Source organism: Crocodylus porosus, unplaced genomic scaffold, assembly GCF_001723895.1.
Source record: "Crocodylus porosus isolate Cpor-Errol unplaced genomic scaffold, CroPor_comp1, whole genome shotgun sequence".
NCBI classification, from domain to species: Eukaryota; Metazoa; Chordata; order Crocodylia; family Crocodylidae; genus Crocodylus; species Crocodylus porosus.
The window spans coordinates 33,827,336-33,848,063 of NW_017728911.1; the positions used below are offsets into that span (position 1 = coordinate 33,827,336).

The following is a 20,728-nucleotide window of genomic DNA, read 5'->3' on the forward strand; positions in this document are numbered from 1 at the left end:
CAGCCGGTTGCTTCACATCTGTGACGTCTCCTGTTGAGAAAGGTGAAGAAAAAGCATAGAATTGCACAAGTGAGGAACACAGGGGATGTTGAGACCTCGGGGAGGCGGGCCACACATTAGCCCCGCCCCCTCATTGAGAGCCACTCTTTTCCCCTGCCCGATCTGCTGCTCTACTTTCTGCTCCCTGCCCAATCCACTCTTCTGCTTCCTGCCCTATCCGCCGCTGCACTGCTTGGACTCTTCCTGGTCTGCCCCGTGCCACACACAACACTTGTGCTGCAGGTTGGCCACCGCTGATCTAGTCCAGCACTTCTCAACCCAGGGGTCGCGACCCAAACATGGCTCACGAGAAAATATGAAAGGGTCACGGACAGACTTTCAAAATGCGTTGTCCCTTGCAGGCTGGCACAGTTCCCACCTGCAAGGGGCCCCCTTCATGCCCCACACACCCACCCTCTGCCCCACATGCAGGAGCAGGGGGCAGCAGGTCAGGACTGGTCATTGATGTTTATAAGTGGGTCCTAGTACAAAAAAGTTGAGAACCACTAATATAGTCCATTCCCCTGACCCAACTATAACACCTTTTTTCTTTTTAAGGTGAATATAGGGCAGGGGCGGGCAATTATTTCAGGTGTGGGCCACTTATTGAGTTTTGGCAAGCCATCAAGGGCCACATGCCAAGCCGCTGGGGCAGATAAATATTAATTTTCTAAATTTTTTAGGGGCCCCATGGGCCAAATAGAATGGCCTGGCGGGCCTCATTTTGGCCCCTCCCTCCCCTGCCCCGATATAGGGTCTTGCCTTAGATTCCTTTATTCATCTTTAACTGTCATAGTAGCAGGTCTTTTTCCTGGCCCTAGGGGCCCATAATATTCTAGCAAATCAGCTTGTGAACTGAAAGTAGATTTCATCTTTTGAGAAGCATTGTTGTATGCATAAAGGGTGCATGACAAGGCAGAGGACATTCATCTCCTGTTTGAAAAACTTTAAAACTTTTATAGTCTTGGTCTTCATTGATAGACTTGGAAGCTTGTTCAAGCATAAATATAGCTGCAGTGTCTTATGAACTGTTCCAGTGCAAGCTGAAATTTTATGGGTGTATGTAGTTGAAGCATATATAACAAGTTTTTCACCTTGGGCATCCGTTGGTTTCACCACTCAAATCTCTCTTTTTCAAGTCTTAGAGTGGTTTTATTGTACAGTTATCCAGTTAGTTTTATCCAGTTCAGCTTGGTATGATTGAAATTTAAAGACTCTGGAAGTCACTGTAAATAAAATAGCAAACGATATTTAAATAATCGGTACTAAGGCCCACAGAGCATGTGGCCTCCTCCTGCTATTGCCTCAAAGAAATTTATATATCATATCTTGTATTTCAAAAATACAAATCAAAAGGACCTAAAACATTTATACTACTTGTTTTAGAAGCTTAAAGAATGGAGAGAATTCTTTAAGGAAAACTTTTACCAACATACTTTATGTTGTCATCCAGTGTGAAAGTCAAAGTAAAAGCACCGTTTCATTGTCTACTACTCATACAGTTTTAATTGAAAGATTAAATTGCAATATTTAATAGTATAATAAATTATTTAAAATAATTTCTAATGCAAGGTAGGTGAGATTTTTAGATTTACGTGAGTGAATCCTTAGACTCTTTACTGCTCTACTGGAATTGTTTACATTAAAAGATTACTTCATCTTGAATCAAAAAAGTGGAGTAAAACTCATTTCCTTGAGGAAAGAAATAAAAATGAGCGTTTCCCATGAAGCAGTCAGTACACATGGGAATTTGGCCAGGCTGATGAGCTGAATTTAAGATTTACCTGGTTCCATGGTTGTATTCATTCAATACTGAACATAATGAAAACATGGTCAGATCCAAAGACCGTTGCAGTTACTTTCATTTCTTTCTGAGGCTCATGTACGTGAACAAATTGTCCTATTTGTATTGGAAGCTGTTTTGATTATTCTTTCCCCAGTTTTCAAAATCTGTTCAACATAACTTCTGTTCTTTTATCTTCAGGTGAGGAAAACTTAATCCTGTTAGCTGGCCGACATGAATTTCCATTCAGCTTTCAACTCCCACAAGAGTAAGTGAAATAATGCAACCTGGAATTATATGTGTTGTTGGTTCTTGAAAAATAAGCGGAATAAACTGGAGCAACTTGATCATTAGTTTTGATTCTTCTACATCAACCTGATAAACTAGCCTTTATGTTTACGCTGAGTGGTGGCAAGGGTGCTTCTTGTATTGCTTTGATTTCCCCAGAGGACATAAATGTACTAGATGCAAGATGGTAAACATCTGTGTGTACAGAAAGTGTTTTAAGTTTGGAATTCTAATATAAACTCAATGCATACGAGACTATTTTTGTGACTGTTTCAGACCTTTGGTGACCTCTTTTACTGGGAAGTATGGCAGCATTCAATACTGTGTAAAAGCAGTTCTGGAAAGGCCTGTAGCACCTGATGAGAGTGTCGAGAGAGAACTTCAGGTTGTCAGCCATATTGATGTCAGCTCACCAGCTTTATTGGTAAGAGCATTTTTTTTAATTAATTGATTTAAATCTATTTTGAAGAAGAATTCTCATGCATCCATAACCACTTCACTAGTATTTTGGTGTCTCATTTTGTTGATTTCTGAAAGCATATAAGCTCCCTTTTAAGCTTTCTCTATAAATAGATGATCTCGGGCTATGTGAATTGCAAACATAGTTGCTTTTTTAATAGAATTGATTACATCCCTGCTGGCAGGGCTGCTATTGCCAAAAAAAGTTAGGCAGGCTGGAAATGCATTAATAAGGCTTAATAATAATAATGCTGAAGCATAAAGTAGTTACTCCTACCAGAGCAACTATATTCACAGGGCTGCAGCGTCCTAAACTCTTCAGTAATAGTAGGTTGAGGAACAGTAATTATGGAAGAGTATTAATCATGCTCTAGGCTGTTATTTAAGCTCTGGCCATTATGTTATGTATCCTTCCATTTTGCATGTCATTTTCTAACATTAAGTCCATGCATGCAGCTGCTTCAGAGATCTTTTCAGTTATTTCCTTATGACAGATTTGGCCACATTAAAGCATTGAACTTCTAATAATCACTAGAAATACTGTGGAGTAATAAGAAAGATCAGACCATAAGTAACAACAGAATGGGCAAGATGGAAGCTAATGAGCTAGATTCTTTTATCTAAACCCATATTATCAAAATAATATAAAATTATACCTTGCACTTTCATGATAGTAACTAGGACCTAATGGTTATTCATTTAAATGTGAATGAATGATTTCTGCTTTATTGAAGTGCTTGGATAATTTTAACTTTCCATCATAATGCTGATGTGGCTAAGATGTAGGTTTTGGCATTAGATGATCATTTTTCTTCTAATAGAGTTGCATACTTTTTGTTTCATGTTTCTTTAAAATTTAGAGCTAGAACTTCATGTAAATGTTTTGGCAGTGACATCTGTAAAGAGCAGATGGTCCTTATGTTACACACAGCTTCAGAAAATAGGTAATATTAACCATACTGTATTTGCACAATATTGAATATATAAAGACTCTTGTATTTTGTTGTTGGGACTGGACAAGACTTAACAGTTCCTTCTAAAAACATTCAGTTTTGTAATCCCCTAATATCATTTTTAATGTAAGTTTATTAAGCTATACTATGAAGAATAGCTTGTTCAGCATGCCTGTAAAGTTAAATAGCTTTAATGTATTTCTGCAAAGTATCTTCTGCCGTCTTTAGAACTACATCCTCGTCTCCTTACTGTTGTATAAAAAAGGCAAGAAATAATGTTTTCCAAAAATGTTCTGGATAAGGATGGCATATGTTACTTTAGAAGTCCACTCATCCTTGGCTTGTCACTTGAACACTAGAGTTATTCAAAGTGTTAATTACTGATGATAAGCATAAGCTGTAGTTTTGTTCAGTCATAAAAATGCTCAAACCCTTCACTGTGACTGACTGAAATTTCCTTTATTCTTAAGTCTTCCAGGAAGACCGAATCAAAGAGCACTCTAATGTGGAGAACAATCAGAAAGTTTCTTAGCAACAATTAGTTCAGGCCTTTGTCTTATATCATAAAGAAGCAAAAAGTGCACAAGCTAGTTTTATCTCTTTACAGTTCATTGTCTAAGCAATAGTCAAAAAAGACCAGTTTACCTCATGGTATATGGTCCCTTAACTGAGCATTTGTAGTGACAGTACCAACTTATCGGCTTGTGTTGAGGGTGTTTGTTTCACTGCACAAAGTTTGATTCTGGAGAACAGAAATCTGGATGTCTAGGGCTCTGGGTTGTAACTTAGCCCACTCCAGTAGAATGTTGTGTCCATCCAGAAGCAGCTTTTGAAACCAGCGAACCTGTGCTTCTCCTGAACAAGTTGCGAGATTTGAGCTATGTATCTTCAACAATAACTGCCTGCTGTATGTTGGAGAGAAGCTTCCACATTGTCACCAAAGCAGCACTGAAATCCTTTGAATGTTATAGTTCTTTATTTTACTGTCATTCAAGGGAAAACAGGATTTGTGGCTAATGGAGCCACAGATTGCATAGTTATCCTAGCTGCTGCTAGCTTTAGGCTTGTGGTAGTGACAGTGAAAGAAAGAAAGAAAGAAAGACTAGGATTCTGACTAGGCAACTTGGTGAACTAGGACTCTTGTAGCCTGGATTTGGTTATTTTAGCTGAATTTTGCAAAATTTGGTCAGAGTTCCTGGAGCTTTGCATAGACAACATGAAAGTCACTTACAGTGTCTGCTAACTTGGTGGTTCAGTTGTTTTCATCATTTTAAGTGTAAATGTTAATAATTCTCATATGATTTGATTTAATATTGCAAACCTGCCAAAAAAGCTCATCACTTCATGCACAAAATATGCTCGTTTCCACACACAACCTTCTCCCTTACCATGATGATGGTATCTAGGAAGTAGATGGTATTTTATCTGCCAACCAAATAGCTGTCTGCTCCAGATGAATGGGCAAAACAAACTCTGCAAGGCTTCGTTAACTGCTTGCATATCTCTGCAACCAACTGAAATGTTAACATGAATGCAATGATTCCCATCTAGCATGGGTACTCTCAGCCTTTCTAAAGGCCATGTCTATAAAAACTTGATGAACTTCAATTGAAATATTTGCAAGAGAATTAATACATTGAAAATGCACATCTTGCTTTTGCCTTAGGCCATTTTTCTTTTCAAGTGCAAAGTAAGAAGAAAACAGCCAAACTTGCAAGTAGTAGTAATTCTTGGCTCCACTGAAATCAAATGACAACATTTTTCTTGTCTTGAGTAGCAGGAAGATTTGGTCCCAAGCAAATGTGAAGTCTGTTTGCATTAATCTGAATATTACAATGAAGTAATGTGGCAATTTTTGTACAAGCTAGATAAAGAGAATTCTGAGATGTTGGTGGGGTTTTTTTTAGATGCCTGTTTTGAGAAGCCGGGAGAAGATGGTTGGGTGCTGGCTTTTCACTTCTGGCCCAGTGTCTCTGAGTGCCAAAATTGAGAGGAAGGGATACTGTAACGGTAAGAACTTTTTCTTACAACTTGATTTACTTGTTTCTTTGATAGCAAGTAAGGGGTTTTTGTGCAACCCAGAAACTATGTAAACCTAGTGTGTGATGGCTGGAACAAATAGTTGTGTAACTTAGAAGTTAGTAAAATCAGATCTGTGTAAATTGAGTTAAAAGATATCTTCTGTTAGTAATGCAATTTGAAAACTAGTAGTATTATGCAGTGTCATTACCCAAAAAGACATCGCATCTGAGCTGCTGTGGATGTCAAGGGCCAAAGAATAATGCTCTTCACTAAGGTCCACTGTTTAATACTGGTCTTTTTCTATAGAAGTTCTAGAGGAACGTGCTGTGAAATGTACAAGTGTACAGTATATGAACATTTTTGATGACTCTTTGTGGGTTCTGGTCCCACAGTAATTACTATGGTGATAATTGTGGAAGTGCACTATATTTAGCAAATGCATGTTTGTAACTTGTGTGTCAAAAACTCCTGTATAAACAATCATGAAACATTAATATATAGTATAAGGCTATATCCTCCACCAGTTTGCAAAGAAACTGTTTGGCAGGAGTTGACACAATTAATATAAAATTAGTAATAATATGACGTGATGTAGGGATCTTAAAGTTTTTTATAGGTATGCTCAGAGCAAAGGTGCTAGATGCATACAAAATATTCATAGGACTCCTTTTCTTTTTTTCTTTTTAATTTTTAGGAGAAGCAATACCAATCTATGCAGAAATTGAAAACTGTTCCTCTCGTCTGGTTGTTCCAAAAGCTGCCATTTTTCAAACACAGACTTATTTGGCCAGTGGGAAGACTAAGACTTTCCGTCAGATGGTTGCCAATGTGCGAGGAAACCATATCTCCTCTGGGAGCACAGATACCTGGAATGGGAAAACTTTGAAAATCCCTCCTGTAACCCCTTCCATACTTGATTGCTGTATCATCAGAGTAGAATATACTTTAGCTGTAAGTGCAGGTTTTCATCACAAATATACTTATTTTTTAGTTCTAAATTTATCATCAGAATTTCATTAGTACTTAACAAGTTTAAGCTTGATAAAGTGTAACATTGCATCTTGGCTTTACCTGAAGAAAAATCTTAAATGCTTGCAGAGTGCAAACATGTAACTGATGACCAATTTAAAAGTTGAAATAGAAACTAAGCTATTTTCAACATATGTCCAGTCAGGCATGGAAAGTTCCTGGAACAAACAGAAGGTGGTTGGTGTTAGTATCAAAAAGGACGCATGGTGGTCAAAATAACTGGGATTTGAGATTGGCATGGAAGAGCTTTGTGTTTTGAGATGGAGCTCCTACGTCAAGGAGGGGAAAATGTGCCAATTGTGTTGATATTTTGCTGTATGGGAGGAGAAAGATTGAAGATAATTCCTAAGCTATACGGCTGAATAACAGAAGTAATGGTGATGAGGAAAGTGGAGAGTGTTTAGGGGAAGTTTTACATGTCTATAGACAAGCTCATCTGGAAAAAATTTCAGGCTGAAATGCATACCTGGATGGATGGTGACACTGCAGAAGTGATAAGGAAGATCTGAAAGTCTTCTATGTAAAGATGCTGGTCAAAACAGCAAGCAAAGCAAGAGAAGGTCATTCAAAGACAAGGGCCCTGATCCTACCACACATTAGCTGCTTAAATATGTTCCTATTCTATCCTATTGAAGTCTCTGAAAATCTATTCATGCGGTTTGTTTTTTTTTCATAATATGCTATGTTCTTAGCCTTAAAACCAAGCTATAAAAAAACGGAAAGGAGGGGAAGGATCCGCCTGCCTTTTACGCTAAGTTTTTCAGGGACTCAAGAAGGGTGGAATGAGCTTACACTAAAGTGCCTACTATCTCCACTTTGGTGCTTTGCAGGTAGAGAAAGATGTGGGCCAAAATGCAGAAAGAAAATAATGGTTTTCAGATTTACCAAAGATGCAAAGTGCTAGCCATTATTCATCTGGAATCACTAAATTTCTTAATATCTTTAAGTTGGCTTATGCTACAGGAATTCTACTGGCTTCTGTGAACTACTGTTCTGTTGCATTTTTGTGACTTGTCTAAATCTGCTGTATTTGTGGGGGTTTATCACATAGGTATATATCCATATTCCTGGTGCTAAGAAACTGATGATTGAAATGCCCTTGGTGATTGGCACAATTCCTTGCACTGGGTTTTCAAGCAGGAACTCCAGCGTTACCAGCCAGTTCAGTATGGACATGAGTTGGCTGGCGCTGACCATGCCAGAACACCCTGAAGGTAAACATTTTGAGCTTTTTCATCATTTGGATAAATTTTCTGTACTACAGAAGCCGGGAAGTTGTGCCAGTTCAAGAGTTAAATCCAATAAAAGATTTAGGCCACTAAAGTAGTATTTAGACCCATGTCCAAATTTGCCATCCAAGCTATTGCAGATCATTAGTGCAAGATGGAGCGTAACTAGGTAGCTGAAAAGTATTCAAGGACCAAACCCCAGTAAATTACAGTCTTATGCTCATACATGCATGCACACGCAGTCTCCCCTCAAATATTGAACTTGGTCTCCCACCTCTTAATAGTGAGCAAATGTCTCCCACCTAGTAATGAGCAAATGTTTCACTGCTAGGGTAGTAGTTGAAAGGTGGACAGCTTTAAGCTACAGGGAGTATTCCTCATTCTTTTGAAGGTAGAATTGGAAACATTGGGGCTGCGCAAAATGTCTGTGTTTCGATTCGGTTTCCGATTCAGCTGTTCAAGGAGGACAGCGATTCTTTTCAGTGTTTTGGATCATTGTCCTTTTTCGTTTTGGCCGAATGTCTCTGCTAAATCTCCTCTGAATCTTTTCGGAACGGGCTACAAGGCAAGCTCTGCACAGCCCTACCCAGCTGGGTGAGGCTGGGGGCTTGGGGCCCCAGCAGGGAGCAGGATGGGGCCATGGGTGGCCTGTCCAGGGGAGGGACAGGGCCACTGCCCACCATGCAGACGAGGAGACTCCCACGCAGATCTCTGACCCCTGTCGCATCAGATCGCGGGGCAGGGAAGCAGCTCAGAGCTGCGAGCAAGCCTGCTGGTCCCTGCCGCGTGATTCAGCTACGCAGGGAGCAGAGATCTGCACCAGAGGTCTGCTCGCCACCACTGCCTGCCCCATGCTGCCCCAGATCTCTGCCCCTGTGGAGCCAGGTCTCATGGCAGGGCAGCAGCATACAGCTGTTTCCCTGCAAGCCTGACTCCGAAGCGCCGAAATTTTCTGAAATGTTTCAGATGCCTCATTTCATTTCGGAGCTGTTCCTGAGCCTTCTGTTTCAATTTGGATTCGGTGTTTCAGGCACTGAAGCAGCCTGAAACACCTCCGAAATTAAATGGCTGCCAAGGTTTCATACAGCCCTAGTAAACGTCTGCCTTAGAGGTGTCCTGTATGTTGGCTGTACCTGGCATTCTCCTGAGCTGAAAGATGGGGGGGCGGGGTTTCTGATTTTTGGATCTCCCTTCTGAAGGAAATCACTCGGGTTTCTGGATTCCATTTTGAGGTCAGGTCCCTAAAAATTAAGCACATCAGCACAAACTTGAATCTGCCAGCAAATAATTTAATTTTGTAACATGCTTCTAATAAATGACATACCCTGTGCTTTTCTTACTGTGGTATTTAAATCAGGGGTATCAAACATCCAACCCTTTTGGCTGCTGGACTTCCATGGAATCCAGGGCATCATCACCTCTTGCACACCTCCACCACAGCAAGTGGTTTTCTAGCCCACAGTCACTTGCCCCACTGCAGCTGCTGCTGCAGGGCCACAGAGGCCACCCCATTTGCCAGTCCAGATCCCTCTCACAAGCAGCTTAGTAGTCTAGCTCTGGCCCTGGGCCCTGAGTGAATCTGATCCCTCTGATTTAAATAATGTATTCAGTATTGGTAGAATTTTTCAGTTTTCTGTTTGTGGTATAATGTTCTTGGGGACTGTGGGCAAACAGTCTGGAAAGTTGTGACTAGTTGAACAAGCTGATTATGTAACAGCGGTCTCTTGCTTTCAGCACCACCAAATTATGCTGATGTAGTGTCAGAGGAAGAATGCTCTAGACATGTTCCAGCTTACCCACAACCAATAGACTGTGAGGAGCAACTATCTTGTCCCATGTTTGCTTATATACAGGAGTTTCGGTTTCAGCCTCCACCTCTCTATTCAGAGGTAAAAAGAAAATCTATTATACATTATTCAAAATATTCTGTAAATGCAAGGATTGAAGGAAGTTAATCGTTCTGATTTTTTTTTTTTTTTCCCCTTTCGGCAGATTGATCCACATCCTACTGATGTAGAAGAAATCCAGCCTGTTTCTTTCACACTCTGAAGAGAATTTGAAATAAGGTTTATTGTGAAGGAATAGAAGGTTTTATCTTTCTGCTGCTTCAGGTGACAGTCAAGCTAAAAAGAAACTGGTCACTGAAGCTAAGTTTTTGAATAAGGAAGAATGGAAGTGCGAAGGCAGGAGTTGGAAGTTGAGCATGCTAAGCAGCTGGAAAGGACTAGTCTGTATCTGCCTACGTAGAGGAGGTTGTGCACCTCATTGCAACAAAGTGTGAGCAGGAAGTTCGGGATGTCAAGGAAGTACCCAAGAAGAAAGAAAAGTTCCTTTTTTTCCTTTTTTTTTTTAATGGAGATGTTATACAGTGAAAAGGAAGCATTTTAAAGTTGTTTCAAGGAGGAACTAATGTGTACTTTAACTTAAAGACTTTTTTGGGAGAATTTGGATGAACGTACCATTATGCCAAGAGCTTGAAAGGCAGGAGTTTTGCATGGTCCGTAACTGAGAAAGGAACACTAACTGAAATATGGAGCCCAGACTAATGCCAGCTTAAAACAAACTTTTTTTTTTCCATGACGCTATACTCTTCTAAGATCAGTCATGTGGTACTATATCATAATTCAGACTGAATTTAAATGTGTCATGGATAGTTAAAATATGGTTATTTATGCAATATTATGAAGGCAAGCATGTATTGTACGAAAAACTAAAACTATGTAAAAGAGAAAGTTGGACTTTGATAATGGCTTATGCACTATGCTTTCTTGAAGGGACTCTTAAGAAATTATTCTAGCCTCTTCTGCTACTGTGCTAGTTCTGTATCTTAAGCTTATGGATAGCATGATAAAGGGAAACATGGCAAGGGGAAATCCCTTTTTGCCAACAGCAAATCTGTTTAGTAAAATGGACTATATTTATTTATTCAAATGCCTTTTGAAGCCTACCTCTCTTAGATAGCCAGTTAGGGTCAGATCTGAGACCAAAAATGTCTTGTAAAACTCCAAAAACTCTAAAAGGGTCCCTAATTGATTTCTAAAGTGAAGAAATAAAAAAGACTGGGAGCATAGGAAAGAGTGTAATATACTTGGAGTAGACTTAGCTTGTATGTGAAGACAAAGGAGAAATCAGGGGAGCAAGATTCCTCTAACGGCACAAATCTTTTTAACTCCTGCCGTTTTGTTCAAAGACATTGCCTGTTGTTGAGGCTGCACTGTTCATTGCTATCCATACTCTTTAGTGTTTTTGCTGTCTCTAATTTTGTTTTTGTGCAATATTTTACTGTTGTCTTCCTCAGGTCATTTAGAACAGTGAGATTTTTTTGTTGCTGCTAAGGTTGGAGGCACAGTGCTACTCTGCGCTGCCTTCATGTCAAGTAGAGTGTTTGCTTCCTGCTGAGCGTTAATTGGTAATCCACCTGATGAGGCACTCAAGAGTTCACTCTGAAAGGAGCAGGAGGATGGCAAACACAGTATGCAAACTTCCAGTTTACAGTCGAGTATTTAACGTAAGGGTTTTTTTGAACTGTTTAGACAACTTCGTATATTTTACGAAAGGGTTGGTGCTTCACATGGCAGAATAGTATACCATCTGGTAACTTAAGTGAGATGTATTGTATTCATTTCATCAATAACTGCAGTTTAAAAAAAGAATTTAAATGCTTTTCTATGGCGGGGGGAGAAAAATAACCAGTCATTTAAGAAGCAGGGATTTTTTTCTACAAGCATATCTGTATTTTTTACTCTCTATCCTTTTAGCAAGACTCTCCTCTTGTACATTGTCTAACTTCTGCCACTTCACCTCTGTTACCTGTTCAGTCCACGGTGTAGAAGAGCTGTAATGGCACGATGCATATCATTTCAAACTGCAGTTATTTTTTTATTTGTAATTTTAAGTATTGTTTTCCTATCAAATGTAATTTCAACTAAAACTTGATTGCACATTTTAGAAAAGTCCATCCTGAAAAAGAACATACTTGTCTTAAAGTTTCAAGTTGTAGCTTTCATGCCTTTTTTAATTGATGGCGTGCCCATACAGTTGAGCAGGATTTCTGCTTGCAGAACCTTGAAAGGGATCACGCAAATATTTTCCTTTAAGGGGATATCATTTTAGTTTACTTGAACAGTAATGTGGTTGTGTATTGACTTGCATGTAGCTGTTTCAAAATATTAGCCTAATGATCATTAGGTGCTTATAACCATAATACCTTCCAGGTGGTTAACTGGCTAACTTGTTGGTATGAACATGGTTATGCAATTCAGAGCATGTGTCAATGAAGGGTAAAGATGCAGCTCTTTTGTGTGTGTGTGCGCGTGTTGTTGTTTTTTTTTAATCTTTGGGTTGCTTTTTTGTTTGTTATTTGCAGAAAACCTGTGGCCTTAGATTGTTCGCTGCAAAAAAAAAAAACAACAACAAAAAAACAAAAAAACCCTAGAAAAGTGTTTCTTAAGAAACACGTATGGCTCTTTGAGGGAGGGGTGAAAAACACTGCCAAATTCTCCTCTCTGTCTCCTAATTAAGAGAGTCGAATTTGGTCCCAAAATACATACTGTTTGTTTGCACAAAAATGAGTTCAATATGCAGGGGTTTTGTTTTTGATAACTGTGAAACGGTTTTAAAAAGACAAAAAAAAAATACCCTTGCTTTTCAAAATGTTAATACATAAGGACTTGATTGTATTTTGTACCAATGTATGAGCCCTGTGGGTTCTCTTTCTTAATAAAAATGGAAAACTCTGTGTTGGATGGATGATTTGTGCAGTCTACTCTGAAAGTGATGGCAGAACCTTTTCAGAGTTAAGTGACATGAAAGCTGGTTGCGGTGTCTGGGTGTTATATTGGTAGAACAAAAGGTATGAGAGACTCATCTTAACATTTAAAATTACGTACTGCTCTGATCTTAAATATGGAACAGGGCAAGTTGCTGGAAAATTGTCATTACTTCCTTTCCAGAAAACTCTCCATAAGTCATTACTGAAAATCAGATCAGTTATGTTAACTGCCATTAGCAAAGATGATTTTATTGTAATAACAACACTGTTATGCTGAATAGTGCAAACTCTTACTGAGTTTAAGTAGCAGGATACACTTTTAATTGGGTTTCTCTTGGTTATCTGCCAGCATATTTTGAAATAATAGGTAAAATCTTGCTGACTTTTGTTCAACAACACATTATTTTCATACTATGCTTCTTGTACTACTTAGCTCATTAGACCTGACTGTAGAGCGCAGCCCCACTGAATTACATGACAGAGTTTAAATACCTACAATGTGATTGCAATACTGTGGCTCATGGAAGTGGACAAATGGCAGAAGGGGTGAAAAATAGTCTTGAAAGGCATCTGTCACATAGCTTAAAGCTGTGAAGCACCAGAACTGAAGTAAATATAGTTCTGTTCCACCTCTTCTAAACAGCAGCCCATCCTTGTGAAAAGGAGAAGGGTAACAGAATTACAGACACGTCAAAGATAATGTGCCTTATGTACTAGTTTCAGCCACTGTAATTCAGCTGACTGAGAGGAATATAGATGTGATGTAGCACGTAAAGTAAGTACAGTGTTGGGTCACACACCTCATGAAGTGTTTCGATGGTGTATTTTGCAGGTGCAAAATTTGATTTCAAGGCATGAAGTGGCACCATTCGTGTTCAATTAAAAAAAAATTGTATATAGTACAACTCTTGAGTTTTGATAACTGGCCTCAGGTCTTGAAAAGGCTGGGACTACTACAGGAATCCAGGAACACAACATGCAGGATTTAGGAGTGGTACATACTCAAGGTGGTTTGTGTGTGTGTATATGTATTTCTTTAAAAATCTCGTCCACATAACATGAAATGGAGGCTTTTTACCAATAAATCTAACACTACCTGTTTCTCAAAGAAGATTCCTTCCCTGCTGTTTCCTCTTCCCCCCACCCTCCCAAAATGGGACTAAGTCTGTAGTGCTACTGGACAATTGTTACCAGGCACATTGTAATTCAGTATATTAATAGGAGAAAAATTTTACATGCAAAGAGTATATAGCAGCAGTTCATCTGTTAAATAGCATGAAATGACAATATCAAAGCCACTGTGTGACTAACACTAAGCTAGTCTGTTAGCTGTTACCAATCAGTCTAGTACAATTTTAGGACGGCATTTTTACATCAATTTCTGATCAAGGTAAAAATGAATAGTGGTCACAAGAGTTTTGTCTTAGGTGAATTGGGGAAAAATAAGGTATTATTTAGAGAAGTGACTTGAATAGAGTTGCTGTGGCTTATGTCCGTTCTGACTCTGGTCATTGTGATAAGAGCCATTTTAGTAACACAGGCCAGACTACATCTCATATCAGTAATGCAGTTGTACTGAAAAATCTCTGAGCAACTGCCAGCAGAGGAAATGAGGAAATCCTCCTTAGTTTTTGGCTTACAGTCAACCATCTGCCTGCCTTCAGACAGGAAAACTGTGAACCACAAGGTGAAAGTAGTAGCAACTGTTGATTCTGACATACCCACTACAAATCTATTTTCTGAGATTTTATTATGTATTCATTAGTGGGCTTGATGAGCAAGTGACTGCACAGAGACCAAATCAGCAATCTGGTTTTCAGATCTGGGGGTAGCCAAAGCCGTAGGAGTTCTGTCTTATTTTGATTTTTTTTTTTTTTTAAATAAATGCACTTAGTTTGAGCGACAAGGTTTCAGCAGCCAACCTGAGCATGCTTCTCTTATGCTGAATAGTACAAAATGTGGGGTTTCTAGGTAGAACTACTTCTCTACAGAGTATACAATAAGTAACTGAGTCCAACTAAGTGACAAGCAACACTGTTACGTGCTTGGGAAATCTAAATGAGGTGGCTTTGCATATAGGGGTGCATCTACACCATAGGCAATGTGTGGGAGGGGCATATGCCCCCCTGACAGGGCCATCGGCAGCATCTGCGGATGCTCGCCAGCTCCAGCCACTCCACCCACGACTGCTGCGGTGCCCCCCCAGACTCAGGAGATGCCAGTCGCCTGTGGTCTACATGTCGCCATACGGTGCCATGCTTTAGTACTTCCTTGTGGAAGTACTAAGCATATGTAAGTGTGAAAGAGAGCCGCTCTACCTTCTTCCCCAGAAGGTAAAGCACTCACCTGGGGCTCCTCGGTTCCCCATCCCTAGATGGGGCTTGTATGTGTGTCTGACTTCCCAGCATGACACTCTAACCACAGCACAGGCCAGCCACTGTTTCAGTGCTTTCCTCATGCTTTTTCTGAAGCTGGCCACCTACAAGCAAGGCCTAGGATACCTGGAGGGAGGAGCCAGGGGTCAGGTGGAAGAGAGCAAGTAAGAGAGTGTGTGGCTCTAGGCTTGATGCAGGGCCCTTGCTGCCAGAGGGGCAGATGCTTTCACCCTGCCCTCCATCCATATTTTCCAATGATGAGGTTAGCTTCAACAGCAGCACCAGAAAACTGGCTATGCTGTGGCTTCTGGGAGACCCAAGACATGGGTTCAACCCCATCTGAGCAAAGGGGTCTAGAACATAGGGCAGCCAGCTTCTCACGTGGGAGTGCTAGCTGCTGAGCTATGCGGGAGAAGGGGGTTTGTGCCCTTTTTCCTAGCCTCGCACCAAGCCTATTAGTCATGGGTTTGGCCAACTGTGCTTCAAGGTCTCTAAGGCACCTACACACCCATAAGGGGTGTGCATAAGGGTCCTACACACCCATGTGTAATCCTCCATTAGCGCAGAAAGCTGAACACATTGTTTGGCCTGTGTGGCCATGCAATTCTTTTGTACTTCCAACAGGTTCAAAGGTCCGTACCTGCTGGAGGCAGCCCCTGCCCCGGCAGCACTCAGCTGCCTCCAGCAATATTAGTCAGGGGTGCATGGCTTTCCGTTCAATCCAGGGGTAATTTTAACCAACTGCTTTGAATCCTACCTGCTTCTGGCCACATGCGTAACATGTAGCAGTGCTTTTTTGTCTTGGGAGCTGAACATGATGCAGGCATCATAAGCCTCCTTTGCTTCAAATATCATAGCGGTTAGGGCACTTGTCTAGCATAGGCTGGGGATTTGCAGACTATGTCTAAGGCAGCCACAAAAGATGACAATCATCAATCAGAAGTATGTGAATACCTACACTTACCATGCAAAAGGGTCTGCACCTTCCACTTGAAATTTTTTAGGGGCTTGCAAATGACAAAACCTGGTTGAAAAACCACTGGTCTAGGACATGGAAGACCCACTGGGCCACACTTCGGGCCTAATTAACTGTCTCTTATGAGCTATTTAAAGTGGGCTCTAAATCCCATACTACAAGGCCGCTAGAAGTAGAAGACTCTTGCACCCCTCTCCCTCCACTTGATGTTGGCCCACTAGACAGCCAGGAGGCAACTCCATGCAGTCAGAAGACCACTAAGCAAGCAAGAGCCTTATGGGAAGCCTAGGGAAGGAAGTCATGCCTACCTTAGTGGCAGCCCTGGGTTCGGACCCCTGCGCTCAATGCTGGTTCTGCATTTCACCCTCTGACATAAAGCCCAATGAGTCGCAGACACCACCACATGTCTGGAGTCAAGGCACAGTAAGTCATGGAGCTGGTTTAGATCAGCTGGATCTGGCCCATTGCAGCTGCATCACTGCAGGCAGGAGATGACTGACCTGCCCTGCACAGGGTGATCAGGGTGATCTCTAATACCCACATCCTTCTCCACCACCTGCTGGGGAAGCTGGATGAGAGGTGAGAGGTGTCATGGCAGTACTGTGAATTCAGGAGAGATGTGAGAGTGGCAAGCCAGCCTGTCCCCCATATGGTGGTGACAGCCCTGAGCAGGCTGCCTACTGGCCACATCGGGGCTTGCTTGCTTTCTGATGGGAAAATCAAAGCCCTTGAAGTGTGCCACTACCAGTCCATCAGGCTTTGTTTTCCTGTCCCCAAACGGTTGCTCTCACATGTCCCTGTGCCTCGTGGCTGCCCACAGGGCACGCTTGTACATACCATAGAAGTACTGTCATGGGGCACTTGCTTGCAAAATAGTGCTGCCTCCATATCTCTTCCAAGGCCCTGGGGAAAGAGTGTGTCAAGCTGACGTAGCACCCAGTGGAGCAGGCTAAAGTCTGTGCTGCTGGTGACTATACATTCCCCCAGTGCTTGGTGCCTCTGTAAGGCATTTTACCTTGTGCTTGTGATTACAGGAGGCAAAAGGATGCTATCGGGTGACTCAGACACCTTAAAGTAAGTCAGGCGCGTGTGTCATAAAGGAACTTCACTATAGCTGAAAACTTCAATTGGGTCCAAAGCAGGTGCCTCGGTAAGCGCTCTAACCAGTAGACTGCCCTGCCCAAGGTAGCCTGCACCCACGTTGTCTGTGGCCCTGGTATGCGGGTGCTCTGAAGAGGGCTGGCATTCAGGTCCCTCTCACTTTTTATGCAGCCCGTTGGCTAGCAGTCTGTGCCCAGAGCCTAGGCACACTGGCCTGTCTTTGGAAGCACCACGCATCCTATTCACTAGGGAGGGCTACAAGGCACCTAACCCTGTGTGAAGCTCCTTCGCCGGTTTAGGCACCTTTAGGCGTGCTGAACCCTAGCTGGAGGTGGCCGTTGTCATATTTTTTTTACTGGACAGTAATAGAAAAATGTATCTCTAAAACATTTAAAACCATGTACAAACCAATTGCAAAGGGCATGAACCACAGGCCAGTGTATGGCTCGTCCTTAGTTTCCGCTCAGGCAGGACAAAATGGGTGCTGTAATCTGCTATACAAATGCCGTGGTGGAGAGGGGGTGTAGCTCAGACTCCAGGGCAATTCAGTTGCCCATCCAGCCAGGAAGCAAACCTGTGGGTGTTTTTTCCATCATCCCTTGGAGCACGGTAATCTGCTGGCTGATGAACGCTTGGTCTTGGGGCACTTCCTTATACACCTATCTGCCCGTCTGCCTTTCCTCCACACCCTGGTTTCTTGTGTGTTGGCGCTGGGAGCCTGACACATTTAGGGAATGTGTTGTTGCTTGTCCGTTCTTCCTCTTCCCCCTCACAACTTTCAGCAGGTATGAAACACATGCCTGTTGAGTACATCCCAGCACTGGCTGCAGAGAAGCATGAAGAAAGACATCATTCACTTGAAGGCATTGAGCTGTGTCACCATTCCAGCAAAGGGCACGTCAGCTTTCTGTGGGCAGTGACCAGACGCCGTGCTTTCAGGAAGCTGACTTGTCCCAGACACAATCCTAAAAGCAGCAGGACAAGCGGAAATGACCTGTCTGCCCAGTAAGTCTGTCCCCCACTCCCCCATCCTGTGCTCCTGGTAGCTGGATCTGGTTTGACTTGCTCCTAATCATGACTCCCGAGTTTCCAGGGCAAGGCCCTAAACACTAGGAATGGCAAAACTTGCCAGGGGGTGTAGAAGTAAGTGGGAGACAGCCACTGATCACTATGACCCATGAGCAGGACTGGTACAGACTGGTAACCAGAGCTGTCCCTGTCATCAGGATAGGGGTATTGTTGGGTAGTTGTTGGAGGACAAGTCGTAGCCAGATGACAATTAAAGATTAATCTGGTAATAAAGCAGAAGCTGGCTGTGAGCTGTTGAAAACGTCATGCAGCAAAGAAGTCATGCTACTTGTGCAGTCTTCGTCTACACAACAGGCTTCTTCTACAGCTGTCCAGACATGAAGGAGTCTGTATACACCAACTTCCCACTGAAATGTGTGTGAAATCAGTATAGAAAACAATGGTGTTCATTTGCTGGGAACCTAGCCCCTACTTTTTCTTCAGCCCTATTGCTTGAATACCCAGGCAATTTAAAAGGACTAGAGGGAACAGGAATAGGCAGGAGTTAATATTTTAGCATTCAGAAAACAAAAAAGCAAGGGACAAGGCTCAGCTGAAAGAAAGTAAAACATTTCCATCATTGTTTGCGCTTTATCTGTGGGTCATGCATCTTGACTGGAAGCTCTAGGGCCCTGTGTTATCCCAGGCTCACAAGGGTCCTAGCATACTCTAGGTCGGGGTGGGCAAAATGCAGCCCACAGGCTGGATGTGGCCCCCTGCCTCGCGCCCCCCCAGGCCATTCTATCCCGCCTGCAGGGCCCCTAAAAAAATTTTAAAAATTAATATTTATCTGCCCCTGGCTGCCTGTCACGCGGCCCTCGATGGCTTGCCAAAACTCAGTAAGCGGCCCTCTGCCCAAAATAATTGCCCGCCCCTGCTCTAGGTGCTATATAGCTAGTAGGACTGTTGGATCTTGCAACTTGGCTGCAGCTGCGTTAGTGCTGTTGGCTTAGGCCTGTGACTTGAAGCACCTCTGAAATGATGAGTTCAGTAAAAGAGGGGGCAGGACGTTATAGTTTAACTCAGATCATTTGAACTCTAAGGTGGTTCAATCTATGTCTCAGGCTGATGTGATTGATGCATCTGCCTAATGGGAGTGGAAAGACACAGACTGGAAAACGTGCCAACTTCTGGCCTGTACCAGAAAAATCCAAACGACCAAACAGAAAGAAACCGTCCATGAGTTTGAATGGTTTAGAGCAGCTAAAAAGCTTGCAGCGCTGCATCCTGTATCTCTGTGTATAACAGCTAAAAAATGGAAGGGCCCAATTCACACTGTGTCAGTAGAGGGGACGTACGTGTAAACACCTTCATACCCAAGGAACAATTCAAATTCGCCTGGTGCCGGCACCCTGAGAAGCCATTATGCACCTAACAAGTCACTGCATGCCTCCATTTGGGACTGCAAGGGTCTCTAAGCAACCAAGCATAGGGTATGTCTGTACTGCCTCATGAGAGGGGCTGGGTGCATTGCCAAGAAAAAGGCCTTGCCTACTCACCTCCAGCCACACATGCCCAGGCTGGCAATCTGCAAAGAAGTCAACTCAGCATGCCCCTGGGAGCGTTGTGCTGAGGCCCTCTAACACTGCGCAGCTTGTGTAGTGTAGTGTTGGACAGGTTGTGCGGTGGTGTTGTTTCTTTGGTGCCTGACCATATCGATGAGCGGAGTCACCACTCGAACCCTGTGTTTTTGGCTCACTGCTTAAGTTAAATGGGGTCATGGTCACATATGTGTACTGTACTGAAGGAAAAGAGAGGACAGAGAGAGACAGCTCTGATTTAAGTCCATGTGGATTTTTGGAGGTGAGAAACAGAATAAGTAGTAAAAAAATGTGTTACTCAGCTCCCGGATGCTGCGCTGAGTTATGCTAGATGGAGTCCATCTTCCCCATAAAGTCTCCTGATAGCATCAAAAAAGCCTACCCCACACTTGCAAAATTTCGACCAGCTCTAATCCCAAAGTCCCAAGGTGCTTTTCTAATTTAGACAAAGATGAGGACCCTGCAACCGAGCAAAATTCCTGTCAAAGTCAATGATCCTTCAGGATCACATTTAAAACATGGGCATCTTCAGGGATAGTATATGACAACTCTTCAGCACTGCACATCAACTCTGCATGACAGCTTGGGACCGGAAATGAGGACCATGTGCTTTCACTCTCGCTTTTAATTTGGGACAATCTCCAGCAGGATTATTATTTCTTTAGCACCTAATTGTGCATGACACTTTCACGAGCACAGAAAAGACAGCCATTGCTTCCTAGGGCTTCAAATCTAAGTTGAAGCTGTCAGCACAGTGAGTGAAAGCAACAGATGAAGGGAAGAGATGGGAACGCTAGAAGAGGAAGTAAGGCCAGGGTTTGCTTTGAATGAAAAAAAAAAAATGCATTCAACATGCTGTTTCCCATTCCCCAAACTGCTGCCTGTCCTTTTATCGTTTGCTTTTCAGGGTAGGAACTGGTCCTACAGGCCCGTCTTGAAAGGAAATAGCCCTGTTCCTACAGGCTTGCAGGTGCTGCATTATGCAAATCAGAAGACATCAAGGCATGTTACAGCATTAACTAGTGCATCTGAAATATATGCCGCTATTAGACTGGTACAGCCTACAGTACCGGTTCAGCGGCAGTGAAATTTCA

At 42.3% G+C, this 20,728-nt stretch overlaps 1 protein-coding gene across 1 annotated transcript; it reads left to right on the forward strand.

The window, feature by feature from the left end:
• Positions 1–1,932: 1,932 nt before the first annotated feature.
• On the forward strand, positions 1,933–12,538 carry ARRDC4 (arrestin domain containing 4; the record flags this gene model as incomplete). The annotated part of the gene is made up of 7 exons (XM_019533777.1): positions 1,933–2,090; positions 2,387–2,534; positions 5,430–5,532; positions 6,239–6,495; positions 7,625–7,787; positions 9,537–9,691; positions 9,795–12,538. Coding segments are annotated over 7 exons (1,041 nt in total), but the record flags the coding sequence as incomplete, so codon positions are not given.
• Positions 12,539–20,728: the final 8,190 nt, after the last annotated feature.